Source organism: Coregonus lavaretus (assembly GCF_964263955.1).
Source record: "Coregonus lavaretus genome assembly, chromosome: 2".
Lineage (NCBI taxonomy): Eukaryota > Metazoa > Chordata > Actinopteri > Salmoniformes > Salmonidae > Coregonus > Coregonus lavaretus.
The window spans coordinates 57,234,989-57,249,921 of record NC_139989.1 but is presented as its reverse complement, the minus strand read 5'-3'; the positions used below and the strand labels follow the sequence as shown (position 1 = coordinate 57,249,921).

Below are 14,933 nucleotides of genomic sequence, written 5' to 3'. Positions count from 1 at the left end.
CTGTGGGAGCAATTATTAGGAAATGGAAGACATACAAGACCACTGATAATCTCCCTCGATCTGGGGCTCCACGCAAGATCTCACCCCGTGGGGTCAAAATGATCACAAGAACGGTGAGCAAAAATCCCAGAACCACACGGGGGGACCTAGTGAATGACCTGCAGAGAGCTGGGACCAAAGTAACAAAGCCTACCATCAGTAACACACTACGCCGCCAGGGACTCAAATCCTGCAGTGCAAGACGTGTCCCCCTGCTTAAGCCAGTACATGTCCAGGCCCGTCTGAAGTTTGCTAGAGTGCATTTGGATGATCCAGAAGACGATTGGGAGAATGTCATATGGTCAGATGAAACCAAAATATAACTTTTTGGTATAAACTCAACTCGTCGTGTTTGGAGGACAAAGAATGCTGAGTTGCATCCAAAGAACACCATACCTACTGTGAAGCATGGGGGTGGAAACATCATGCTTTGGGGCTGTTTTTCTGCAAAGGGACCAGGACGACTGATCCGTGTAAAGGAAAGAATGAATGGGGCCATGTATCGTGAGATTTTGAGTGAAAACCTCCTTCCATCAGCAAGGGCATTGAAGATGAAATGTGGCTGGGTCTTTCAGCATGACAATGATCCCAAACACACCGCCTGGGCAACAAAGGAGTGGCTTCGTAAGAAGCATTTCAAGGTCCTGGAGTGGCCTAGCCAGTCTCCAGATCTCAACCCCATAGAAAATCTTTGGAGGGAGTTGAAAGTCTGTGTTGCCCAGCGACAGCCCCAAAACATCACTGCTCTAGAGGAGATCTGCATGGAGGAATGGGCCAAAATACCAGCAACAGTGTGTGAAAACCTTGTGAAGACTTACAGAAAACGTTTGACCTGTGTCATTGTGTCAGTGTAGCTGTAGGTGGGTGTGGTGGTGGAATCAGGCGCAGGACGCAGAACGTTAGTCCAAAATACTTTAGTAGATGCACAAAACACAAGCACGAATAAATGCCCTGAGGCGAGAACTCCGCACGCAGGCGAAAACAAACGGGCGCACTACACAGGTGCGACAAAACACTCCAAACACTATGGAGTACAGCTCAACCGAGCAAACAGTAGAAGTACTAGCCAACCGCACGACAGTAAAACAAACACACACAACACTTGACAAACACAACGAGAACTTATAGGACACTAATGACACTAAACGATAACAGGTGTAACAACAATCAGACAAAAGCAAACGAACATAGAAACATGCAACGGTGGCAGCTAGTATTCCGGAGACGACGAACGCCGAAGCCTGCCCGAGCAAGGACGAGAGGCAGCCTCGGCCGAAACCGTGACAGTACCCCCCCCCTTGACGCGCGGCTCCAGACGTGCGCCGACTCCGGCCTCGGGGACGACCAGGAGGACGCGGAGCAGGGTTCGTCGGGTGCCCACGATGGAATTCCGTCAGGAGAGACGGGTCCAAAATGTCTCTCCTTGGCACCCAGCACCGTTCCTCCGGGCCGTTCCCCTCCCACTCCACTAGATATTGGAGACCCCCCATCCGACGTCTCGAATCCAAGATGGACCGCACGGAGTACGCCGGTGCCCCCTCGATGTCCAATGGGGGCGGAGGAGTCTCCCTGATCTCACTTTCTTGGAGTGGGCCAGCTACCACCGGCCTGAGAAGAGACACATGGAACGAGGGGTTAATACTTTTATACTCAACAGGTAGTTGTAATTTGTAACACACCTCGTTCAATCTTCTCAGGACTTTAAATGGCCCTACAAACCGCCGACCCAGTTTCCGACAGGGCAGGCGGAGGGGCAGGTTTCTGGTAGAGAGCCAGACTCGATCACCAGGTGCGTACACCGGTCCCTCACTGCGGTGGAGATCGGCGCTCGCCTTTTGACGACAGAGGGCCCGCTGCAGGTGGACGTGTGCAGCGTTCCATGTCTCCTCCGAGCGCCGCACCCACTCATCCACCGCAGGAGCCTCGATCTGGCTCTGCTGCCAAGGTGCCAGAACCGGCTGGTAACCTAACACACATTGGAAAGGGGTTAGGTTAGTGGAGGAATGGCGTAGGGAATTCTGAGCCATTTCGGCCCAGGGAACGTACCTTGCCCACTCCTCCGGCCGGTCCTGGCAGTATGTTCTAAGAAACCTACCCACATCCTGGTTCACACGTTCCACCTGCCCATTACTCTCCGGGTGGTAACCCGAGGTGAGGCTCACCGAGACCCCCAACCGCTCCATAAAAGCTCTCCAGACTCTGGAGGTAAATTGGGGACCTCGATCAGACACAATATCCTCGGGTACCCCGTAGTGCCGGAACACATGGGTGAATAGCGCTTCGGCGGTTTGCAGGGCAGTAGGAAGGCCCGGCATAGGGAGCAAACGACAGGCCTTAGAAAACCGGTCCACAACGACCAGTATAGTGGTATTCCCCTGTGAAGGAGGAAGGTCAGTGAGGAAATCCACCGAGAGGTGAGACCATGGTCGTTGTGGAACGGGCAGGGGTAGTAACTTACCCCTAGGCAGATGTCTAGGCGCCTTACACTGGGCGCACACCGAGCAGGAGGAAACATAAACCCTCACATCCCTCGCCAACATGGGCCACCAGTACTTGGCACTAAGACAGTGCACTGTCCGGCTGATACCAGGGTGTCCAGAGGAGGGTGACGTGTGAGCCCAATAGATCAATCGATCCCGAACCTCGAGCGGAACGTACTTCCGACCCTCCGGGCATTGAGGTGGACTAGGATCGGTGCGTAACGCCCGCTCGAGTTCAGCATCGACCTCCCACACTACCGGTGCCACCAGACAAGACTCCGGCAGTATGGGAGTGGGCTCCACGGACCTCTCCTCCGTGTCATACCGCCGAGACAGTGCGTCTGCCTTACCGTTCTGTGACCCAGGGATGTACGTGATCTTAAATATGAACCGGGTCAAAAACATATTCCACCTCGCCTGGCGAGGGTTCAGTCTCCTCGCTGCCCGGATGTACTCCAGGTTACGGTGGTCCGTCAAAATGAGGAAAGGGTGTTGAGCCCCCTCAAGCCAGTGCCTCCACACCTTTAGGGCCTGTACCACGGCTAACAGCTCCCTGTCCCCTACGTCATAATTTCGCTCCGCCGGACTGAGCTTCTTGGAAAAAAAAGCACAGGGGCGGAGTTTAGGTGGCGCGCCGGACCGTTGCGAAAGCACGGCTCCTATACCGGCCTCTGACGCGTCCACCTCTACCTGAAATGGTAAAGAGGGATCCGGATGTGCCAGCACCGGGGCCGAGGTAAACAGGTCCTTCAGCCTCCCAAACGCCCTGTCCGCCTCGGCTGACCACTGCAGACGCACCGGACCCCCCTTCAAAAGAGACGTTATGGGAGCTGCCACCTGTCCAAAACCCCGGATAAACCTCCGGTAGTAATTCGCAAACCCCAAAAACTGCTGCACCTCCTTCACAGTGGTTGGCGCACGGCTGACACCCGGTGCACGGCTGACACGCACGGCTGACACCCGGTCTACCTCCATCTTCACCCCTGACGCAGACAACTGATAACCCAAAAAGGAGACCGACTCCTGGAAAAACAGACACTTCTCTGCCTTGACATACAGGTCGTGCTCCAACAGCCTCCGCAACACTCGGCGCACCAGGGCCACATGCTCGACTCAGGTAGGCGAGTACACGAGAATGTCATCTATGTACACGACCACCCCCTGCCCCTGCATGTCCCTGAAGATCTCATCCACGAATGATTGGAAAACTGAAGGAGCGTTCATCAACCCGTATGGCATGACAAGATACTCGTAATGGCCCGAGGTGGTACTAAAGGCTGTCTTCCATTCATCGCCCCCCCTAATGCGCACCAAGTTGTACGCGCTCCTGAGATCTAATTTAGTGAAGAAACGCGCCCCGTGCAATGACTCCGTCATGGTCGCAATCAGCGGGAGTGGATAACTGTACTTCACCGTGATCTGATTGAGACCACGGTAATCAATGCACGGGCGTAACCCACCATCCTTTTTCTTCACAAAAAAGAAACTCGAGGACGCAGGGGAAGTGGAGGGCCGTATGTATCCTTGTCTCAGAGATTCGTCTATGTAAGTCTCCATAGCTCTCTTCTCCTCCTGAGACAGAGGATACACATGGCTCCGTGGGAGCGCAGCTCCTGCCTGGAGGTCTATCGCACAATCTCCCTGCCTATGGGGAGGCAACTGCGTCGCCCTCGACTTACTGAACACAATAGCCAAATCCCCATACTCAGGGGGAACGTGCAATGCGGGCACCTGGTTTGGACTCTCCACCGAGGTAGCCCCTACGGAAACGCCTAAACATCGACCCACACACTGGGCAGACCACTCCATCAGAGCCCTCTCCTGCCACGAAATAGACGGGTTATGGGTACTCAACCAGGGCATGCCCAGCACCACCGGATACGCAGGCGAGTCGATCAGAAATAGCTGGATCATCTCCTGATGACCCCCCTGCGTACACATCCTAAGTGGCGCCGTGACCTCCCTGATCAAGCCCGCACCCAACGGACGGCTATCTAGGGCATGAACGGGGAAGGGGACGTCAACAGGGAGAAGGGGAATCCCTAAGGCTAAACAAAATCTCTTATCAACAAAATTCCCAGCCGCGCCTGAATCTACCAGCGCCTTATGCTGGGAATGAGGTGCGACCTGTGGAAAACGCACAGGTATACAGAAGTGTGCAACAGAGAGCTCTGGGTGAGTGGGGCGCCTACTCACCTGGAAGGGCTCCCCAGTGCGGGGCCTGTCGTCTTCTCCCCGAGGAGGCCATCCCCAGCACCTAGCCGCGGTGTGTCCTCCCCGACCACAGTTGGTGCAGGAGATGGACCCCCTCGTACTCCGACCCCTCCTCTCTCTAGCGCCAGCGCCCCCGAGCTCCATGGGGCACGGCTCGGAGGCGCTGGAGGGTGAAATGGACGGACCCCCCTCGGGGCGTCCGCGGGTAGCTAGCAGGGTATCCAGCCTGATGGACATGTCGACTAACTGGTCGAACGAGAGGCTGGTGTCCGACAGGCCAGCTCCCTACGGACGTCCTCACGTAGACTACAGCGATAGTGATCAATGAGGGCCCGCTCATTCCACCCTGCATCCGCCGCTAGAGTCCGGAATTCCAACGCGAACTCCTGGGCACTCCTCCTCCCCTGCCGGAGGCAGAACAGACGCTCCCCCGCCGCTTTCCCCTCCGGGGGATGGTCAAACACCGCCCTGAAGCGGCGGGAGAACTCGGCGTACGTGATGGTAGTAGCGTCTATTCTCCTCCACTCAGCGTTGGCCCACTCTAACGCTTTGCCGGAAAGGCAGGAGATCAGGGCGGACACGCTCTCGTGTCCCGAGGGCGCCGGGTGCACGGTGGCCAGGTAAAGCTCCACCTGGAGAAGGAAGCCCTGACACCCGGCAGCGGTCCCATCGTAGGCCCTCGGGAGCGAGAGTCGAACTCCTCTGGGTTCCGGAGCGGGAAGGGGCTGACTTGCCGATGGTGAGGGCAGGGAAGATGGCGTTGGGGGTGTCCCTCGGGTCTCCTAGCGTTGGAGGGTGGTGATCACCTCCTGCAGGGCGGACCCCATCCGCAGGATCTGGTCATTCTGCTCCCGGACTCTGTCCTCCAACGTCTCCTGTGCGGCTGCGGCTCCTGCTGATTCCCTTCGAGCGGGTGTGTGTTTCTGTCAGTGTAGCTGTAGGTGGGTGTGGTGGTGGAATCAGGCGCAGGACGCAGAACGTTAGTCCAAAAGACTTTAGTAGATGCACAAAACACAAGCACGAATAAATGCCCTGAGGCGAGAACTCCGCACGCAGGCGAAAACAAACGGGCGCACTACACAGGTGCGACAAAACACTCCAAACACTATGGAGTACAGCTCAACCGAGCAAACAGTAGAAGTACTAGCCAACCGCACGACAGTAAAACAAACACACACAACACTTGACAAACACAACGAGAACTTATAGGACACTAATGACACTAAACGATAACAGGTGTAACAACAATCAGACAAAAGCAAACGAACATAGAAACATGCAACGGTGGCAGCTAGTATTCCGGAGACGACGAACGCCGAAGCCTGCCCGAGCAAGGAAGAGAGGCAGCCTCGGCCGAAACCGTGACACATTGCCAACAAAGGGTATATAACAAAGTATTGAGAAACTTTTGTTATTGACCTAATACTTATTTTCCACCATAATTTGCAAATAAATTCATTAAAAATCCTACAATGTGATTTTCTGGAGAAAAAAAATCTCATTTTGTCTGTCATAGTTGACGTGTACCTATGATGAAAATTACAGGCCTCTCTCATCTTTTTAAGTGGGAGAACTTGCACAATTGGTGACTGACTAAATACTTTGCAGAGGTAATTAGATGATGTTGAAATGTTGAAGTTGAAATGGTGCTGGAATAGAGGAGGCAGCTCCTGTTTTCTTTGCGACTTGCTGCAACTCTCCGTGGTTCTAAATCAATAGTTGTTTAGTGGTCCTAAAATGTTGGAAACATGAACTTGCTGTAGGTCATGTAACTGTTTGTTACATGCAATATGCTTAGTGGGCTTCACCAGACAGATGTAGCTCTCTGGTTGAATTTATTCTGCAACTGTGTCTTCTTACTGTCTTGGCCTTAGGCCTATATATCACAGTGTCAAGGCATATGAACTAACAGGTTATAGAGCAAACAATGCAATTATCACAACACAAAGGTTGTAATATGGCTTTTTTTTCTGGCTTGGCTTCCCCAGTGATTTTACCCACGCACCGCTACTGTGCATATCCCAATTCTCCCTGAGACACCCTCGGAGAGTGGGGTCATGGCCAAGGTCTGCCATTCTCTGGAGCAATTAGGGTTAAGTGCCTTTCTCAAGGGCACATCGACAGATTTTTCACCTTGTCAGCTCGGGGATTCGAACTAGCGTGCGTGCTTTGACGTGTGTGCATGTGCGTGTATAAATACTGTAACTGAGCCATATGCAGTACCTACAGAGTTTCTCTCAACTCTACATTAATATGTACTCATTTCTCTTCAACCAAAATATTATAGGAGAGAGGATGGAATAATCATTTGATAGAGTTCTTTCCAAAACCCGGCATCTCACCAGTCAGAAACTTAAACCCAAAATATAATTTCACAGATGCCCTGCTTTCGGAATTACAGGCCGCTTTCCAAAATGTCAAGCTGCCTCTCTGATTTTCCTTGGTCACAAAGAGGTGGATAGACTGTTCCTGCTGCCCCCACTGCAAATAATTATTATTTATTTTATTAATTACATTACATTACATTTTATTAATAAGCATTCATGAGTTATCTTAGACAAGCTGTCTTGGTTGTAGGTTGGTAAAAGCTCCAAACCCAACAATGCAGTAATCAATATCAATGTAGTACTAAAAACAACAAGATAGAACAAAAACACACAATATTAATAAAAATAAAAATAACAGGAGAAAGTAAGAAGCTATATACAGGGTCAGTCCCAATACCGTATTTACAATGTGCAGGGATACTGGATCGATAGAGGTAGATATGTAAATATGAGTGTGTGTGCGTTTGTGTAGAGTCAGTATAAATGTGTGTGCATGTTATGTGTGTGTGAGCAAATTAATTGTGTCTGTGTGTGTGTGTGTGTGTGTGTGTGTGTGTGTGTGTGTGTGTGTGTGTGTGTGTGTGTGTGTGTGTGTGTGTGTGTGTGTGTGTGTGTGTGTGTGTGTGTGTGTGTGTGTGTGTGTGTGTGTGTGTGTGTGTGTGTGTGTGTGTGTGTGAGTGTGAGTGTGAGTGTGAGTGTGAGTGTGTGTGTGTGTGTGTGTGTGTCCAACAAGCTGTTCTCACCATCCCCAGTAAAGCTATACTAGGCCTATACTTGTCCATTTGGAGAGTGAGAAGTCAATGTTAACAGCATAAATGTGAATGTGCATGACACAGCAATACTCTGATGGCTCTGTATAGCCAGAGGGAATTGCCATGTGTTCACAGCGATGCAGATAATATTTAACAGAGCAAACCACAGCAGATGCTGTTTTTTTTTGTGGTCAGGAAAAAGTAATGGCCCGAATCATGGTACAGTATATCAATTTATATCAGCTGCTATTGGTTTTTATTTTTTATTTTACCTTTATTTAACTAGGCAAGTCAGTTAAGAACAAATTCTTATTTACAATGACGGCCTACACAGGCCAAACCCAGACAACGCTGGGCCAATTGTGCACCACCCTATGGGACTCCCAATCACGGCTGGTTGTGATACAGCCTGGAATCGAACCAGGGGGTCTGTAGTGACGCCTCAAGCACTGAGATGCAAGAGAGAGACAGAGAGATACAGAGAGAGAGAAAGAGAGAGAGAGACAGAGGGAGAGAGAGAAAGAGAAAGAGAGAGAGAGAAGAGTAGGAGAAGAGTAGAGGAGGAGTGACATAGAGCCACTTATACTGTAGAGCCTGGATGGATGGATGGATGGATGGATGGATGGATGGATGGATGGATGGATGGATGGATGGATGGATGGATGGATTGTGTTCTTTCTGTCACAGTGTGCGTCTGCAGAAAGTGATCTGGTTCCCTGAGTGACGTACAGCTCCTCCAAGACGAGACACTAATATCCTGGGATGGCACTAAAGACAACACTACTCCTCCTCAGTTTGTCTCTGTTGTTGTGTTTAATCCACAGTTTGAAAAGTATGAGAAATAGCACTGTCTGCAAGTTAGAGACAACAACGTAAGAATATACTGTAAATACAGTATGTGAATATACTGTATCAGCATTATTTCCCCAATGGAGAGAAGTGTTTTGTTTTTTTATCCTCGACGGTTGTTAAATGCATTGTATCCACATTTTGTGGTTGTATTGTGTTTTTGAATTGTCAAATAAGACAAAATAAAACAAAATATAGTAGGCTAAATATAAATAGAATCGCTAGAACCGGCATCCCCATTCAAGTCAATGAGACATAATGGGTGGACTGGCCATAGAAATTGAATGCCTAATTCTATTTCTTGATAATGTATCATACCTGTACTGTTGGGCAACATACAGTACAGGTACAGTCTTCGTGGCCTCTGCAAATACATTCCTCTGCTGCCACATGCTGTTTCTATGTATAGACAGCAACAGCAAAATAATATCATAGACTACTGTATTATAACATGAAATTACAACATACCATTACCGTACATATATAGCCTACTATACCGTATATACAGCCTCCTTGGCCTTAGTAAAGACGGAGTAGGGTATCAGCTTCCCCTACCCCAATCCTAACCTTAACCATAGTGAGGAAAATGCTGAACTGACCCAATGTCAGTGTCTAGGGGAAACTTCACCCCAGAGTGGTAAAGACACTCCTCTGCTGCCCCCCTCTGTCTTCATGTATTAGTGCTCCTCTCACCAGTTTGACTGTGACAATGCAGGCCAGACAGGCTCCCCCTTCTGTTGCAGTTCAGCATGTACTACTCAGTGGTGAGTGTCTGATAGCTGCGTTCCAATAACATCTCCTTTCTCCTGAAGTGTACACTTGTTTACTAGTTCCCACAAATCTAAAAGCATTGGATTGGTGAAGGCATTGGCAAGGGAGCTTCCACCATATTTCTTATACCAGTCGATTCCTTTCAAAGCAGTGAAGGGAAGTGCACACATTAGGAGGAAGGAGAGACAATTGGAATGGATGCAACCCATGGTCAGAGTTTTTCTTGACCACATGACTCTGGTTCCTACTGATTACAACTGGAAAATGAGGGAGTAGATTAGCTCTTTTGCTCTACCATTGTGGTCACACACAACCTCTGTCCCACAACATGTTTATCCAACATGTTAACAATGTTTGTTTATCCAAGGAAACAACTTGTGATTAATTCCATTGTTGATCTACATGTTTGGGAGAGGTGTCAGAACACACGTCCAAACGCTATGGGGGGTGATGGAGTTAGGCTGGACCACACACACACACATACAAAAGGATACTTTTCTCAATTGTCATACCCTTTTTACATGTATTTCTTAATTTGACCACTTAGTGGCAGTGTTGTAACATGAACGGTATGCGTAATTGTATGCCATACGTAATGGTGCTAGAGGGGTCATGTTGCAAATAAATCGTTATTTACCTCAATTTAATGACAATAAATCATTGTGTTGTCAACATGATAGAACTGAGTCCTTTCCGACAACAACAAAACAACCTCCCAGCTCTTTTTGGTGAGGTCGCCATTTTGGACACTTTGAGACACCCAGCGAGCACACTGATTGGTCGATTACATGCGGAGGACCGTACCTGGAACCCCATCCCGTGCTAAACCGCAGCATTTTCATAGCATGACCTTGATTAGGCTACTCAGTGAGAAGGGACCCCTTCTTAGACCACTCTTCAAGCGCTGCGCTCTGATAATGACAGCCCTAGGCAAAACTGACAGCCCTAGGCAAAACGGTTGTTATGGACGGAGGTCGAGAGAGGAGTTAGTTAGTGATTGTTAGTCTTTCCTGGTGCAGCATGTTGCACGGGGGTCTCTCGCTTTATCAGTCCTCAGGATGGGCAGTTGGAGGGATTGAGGACGCTGCGCCGCCAACAAGAATAATTCACTCATTTTTGGAGAGACCATACGACTAGCAGAGAGCTTGGCTCCACCAAGCAATTCGTTCGCCTGAGTCGATAATTTAGGCTATTTTCAGGAGGAGTTTGCCTTTATTGCATGTGAAGTTCTATGCTGGAATGTCATTTTTAATACGGAGAGTTTTCTTGTGTTTGGAGCGTTTTCGTGTTTGAAGAACCTGCAGAGCTACTTTTGGAACAAATTACGCATACGAAGAGGATGGTGTTTTACATGTAGATTGAAAGTTTCACTCTGCGCTCTGTTGGGTCATTATTGTATTACATTTTTGTAGTTTTTTCTGCTTTGGAAACTATATTCAAGAATAAAACAGTTGTAAAGTTCTGGACTGCAGGGGAAATGGCCAGCGAACTGAAACCACGGCTTTGTATCATGACAAAGACTGAGAACGGGTACGGGTTTCACCTGCACGGTGAGAAGGGGAAGACCGGCCAGTACATTCGCAAAGTAGAGCCCGCATCGTCAGCCGAAGCGTCGGGGCTGCGCGCGGGGGATCGTGTCATTGAGGTGAACGGGGGAAATGTGGAGAAAGATACGCACCATCAAGTGAGTATAGCACATCACGAACTGTCCAACTCCATCCGATTTTTTCTGTCAGTGGACTACATCGACATGTTTAATATCTTATGAGCCTAGTGTTTCGGTAATGATATTGTCATGGAAATGACAGACAGACAGACAGACAGACAGACAGACAGAGGAGGAAGAGAGAGGAGGACACGGAGGGGTCAACAGAGCTACTGTATCATGCATTGGCATTCAAAAAGTTCAAAACGTTGAAGGAGCACTTGACATTTGATTTGATACTTGAATTTATTCACTGCACCCTTAATATGGTTTTATAAGCTAATTGTGCCTATATAAAATAATCATAGTATACAACAATGGACAATACCAAAATAGACCATTACTTTAGCTCCCCTAAAAACAACTCAGCATTTCAAGATGCAGTGGCATAATATAAATCATAACTAAACTCCTAACAACTTTTCCAGGTTAAAATATCCACTTTTTTATGACTAGCCTACTTAGCACATTGAAACCATGTAAAGACACAGTGAATGGTTAACATCGCACTCTAGCCATGTTGTTTAGTCTATAATGTTCTATGGTCTGTGAGAATAAGCAGACAGTCTAGACAGCCTTTCAGAAGTTACTGGAAGACATCACACATCTCCCTATCATCAGCTGCTGAGAGTGCCTGGTCACACACACACACACACACACACACACACTCACACTGCTGTGTTGATAGTGATCTGAGTTCTTAGTGAATGGCTGTGTTGTATCTCCGATGGGCAATGGCAGCCTGAAGATGAGACAAACACACATAAAGCAGACATAGCATGCATGAGATTGAAGTGCAGCCAATCTATTCCAGTGAGGTAGAACGTCTGAAATGGCTGTCATCATGTTAGTTGCATGTCAGTGTGTGTCACCTCTGACATTGTGACCCAGGATGAGCCATATAGGAAGCCCTGCACTGTAAGTGTGTAACACTTTGGTTCGGTGAGCCACACTCGCATGATGAGGAACCTTGCCTGAGACCTTGTCTGATACATTTACATTTGAGTCATTTAGCAGACGCTCTTATCCAGTTAGTGAGTGCATACATTTTTCATATATTTTTCATACCTTTAGTTAAGACCTAATACTTATAGACTTTAGCTCAGTGGGCTAACACAGTCTTGTGGCGCCCATGCAGGAGACCTGGGATCAAAATCCGGTTAGTCACGTGTACTCCACTGGGTCTGCAATCTGGACTTCATAACCAACTGTCTATAAATCACCAGAGTTCCAGACGTCCTCGTTGTGTTTACATCCCAAACCCCGCCTTCCTTCCTCCCTTACCCCATGCCACTCAGCAGTAAGTAATGAACGGCAGAGACAGACGTCTAATGGGACGTCTGGGACAAGGGAGTCCCACTTTAGACACTACAACAAAGAGGCTGACTTGATGTAGGGCCCAGATACTGTAGAGAGTGTTGGTGTTTCTGTCTCATATCACATCCTATTCCCTGTAGTGCAATACTTCATTGTTATGTCAATAATCATGTTATTACTCTCATTCTCTTTCATATTTCTCTCCCTATCTTACCCTTTCATCCTCTCCTCTATTCAATTCAATTCAAAGGGCTTTATTGGCATGGGAAACATATGTTTACATTGCCAAAGCAAGTGAAATAGATAATAAACAAAAGTGAATTAAACAATAAAAAATTAACAGTAAACATTACACTCACAAGTTTCAAAGGAATAGACACATTTCAAATGTCATATTATGGCTATGTACAGTGTTATAATGATGTGCGATAATGATCTCCCCCTCCCCCAGGTGGTGCAGAGGATCAAGGCAGTGGAGCAGGAGACCAGGCTGCTGGTGGTGGACCGGGAGACAGACGAGTACCTCCGCAGCCTGCGCCTCGTCTGCACCGAGGAGATGGCTGTCCGCATGGGGGGACCCACCTCTGTGTCCCCCGCCTCACCCCCAGCCTCACCGCCCCCCTCCTCGCCCCCGGCCTCCTTGCCCGCCGCCAAGAGAGAGAACGGCTCCGTGTCCAAGCTGCCCGCCACCCTGACTAGAGAGGTGCCCAAGCCCACGCGAAGGTCTCCGTCGCGGGCCACCAAGAAGGTGCGGTTGAGACTCAATGGTTTTTACACTGTAGGGGTGTTGTGGTGGTGGGTTAGTGCTGGGCTGGAACAAAAGCATCCACATGTACAAACACACACCAGAGACCCCCAGCTGACATAGATACATGATTTTTACACTACACTGGAGTAGGGCTGTGTTCTTGTCTTAGTGCAGGGCTGGAACAAAATCCTGCACTCATATCTGCACATCAGATATGGGCTGAAGGCTCCTGGATCAGGGGATGGTATTTTGGGGATTATGGTTAAAAGTAGGGAATGTTCAAGGGTACATACTTAGGCCGTTGAATTCCTTATGGAATTGCACGCTTCCAATCTCTTCCAAACTCTTCTGTCCTGCACCATTCCTTCAAGGTGTTGCTATGTCAACCCCACTTTCTTCATGTCTTGTTCTGCCACACCTCCAGGTGTTCTTGGGTCTTCCTCTCTTGCTTTCACCCTGTGGGTATCAGGTAAGATCGAGTTCAAGGTTAGCTCAAGGGTCCTAACCCAAACTGCTATCTGTTAATTAAACACTACCATGCTGTCACAGTATGCTGGTATTTTAATGTGGGTCAGCATTCTCTCGCTGTAGCAGCCAGAGAAGCCGATGTATAACATCTGATTGCCTTTAGTCACAGATCTAGGATCAGCTTATCTTCCCCAAATCATAACCTCCACTATTAGGGGGGAGACATAAAAATTGACCTTAGATCAGTGTCTAAGGTTGACTCCATCCTATGCCCGCTGAGATCTGATTACCTGGGTCTTGTTTTTCGAGCTGGCTGACTGAGATCCAACCTGATCTGATGGCCTAGATTAGATTAGACCTGTCCTCTGTTTGAGGCGAGCCCTGTCCAAGACCTGTCAACACACAGTAGTAACAATGTGTTTGTGGGGTGTATGTGTGTGTGTGTGTGTGTGTGTGTGTGTGTGTGTGTGTGTGTGTGTGTGTGTGTGTGTGTGTGTGTGTGTGTGTGTGTGTGTGTGTGTGTGTGTGTGTGTGTGTGTGTGTGTGTGTGTGTGTCGGATGGCAGGATTGGTACTCAAAAGTCAAGGGTCATTACATCACTGTGGTTAGGATTCTGACCTAATGGACAATGCAGCAATTCTCCCTGTGCTTGCCAAGTACCTAAGTGACATCCTGTGGCTGTAGAAACGACTCTCCACACAGTATTACAGTAGACCTCAGAGTATGAGTGCTGATCTAGGATCAGTTTAGCGTTTTAGATCATAATGAATAAGATGGATGGACGGGGGACCTAATCCTAGATCAACACTCCTACTCTGTAACGCTTTATGAATAGGGACCCTTGGGTGAACATTTTCTGGTGAATGGTTGTATGTGCAGATGTCTGAAATATGATAGCCCTTGGTTGTAAACAGTTTGTTTTCTGAAATCTAGTTCAAGTATTGCATGTTGATTTGGAAAACCGGATACATTTCCGTTGGGTCCCTGTCTTCCTGACAATCTACTCTGCTTTTGTTTTACATCTGCCCTATCTGCAAGATGAGGCTTCTCTGCTTCTGTTTCATGCATTAAACAGAACATGTGTTTTCACTTACGCTCGTCTTGCCAATTGGTGCACGATGCAGAACTCTTATTTCTACATAAGCACTGACAAGGCCAATCAGTGTGGCTGTGTGTGTGCGTGTGTGGTGTGGTGTGGTGTGTGTGTGTGTGTGTTTAGCCTTTGCTCAGCTGCGATCGCTTTGTGAGCCGTGGAGAGAAATC

The 14,933-nt window shown here is 48.6% G+C and overlaps 1 protein-coding gene across 1 annotated transcript in view; it reads left to right on the top strand.

Moving 5' to 3' along the window:
* Positions 1–10,349: 10,349 nt before the first annotated feature.
* LOC311142990 (Na(+)/H(+) exchange regulatory cofactor NHE-RF2-like) overlaps positions 10,350–14,933 on the top strand; it is a 62,508-nt gene continuing 57,924 nt past the window's right edge. The window contains exons 1-2 of the mRNA XM_084178776.1: positions 10,350–11,116; positions 12,906–13,202. Coding sequence (XP_084034902.1) covers positions 10,910–11,116; positions 12,906–13,202 — 504 coding nt within the window. The 5' untranslated portion in view covers positions 10,350–10,909. The remainder of the gene's footprint in view (positions 11,117–12,905; positions 13,203–14,933) is intronic.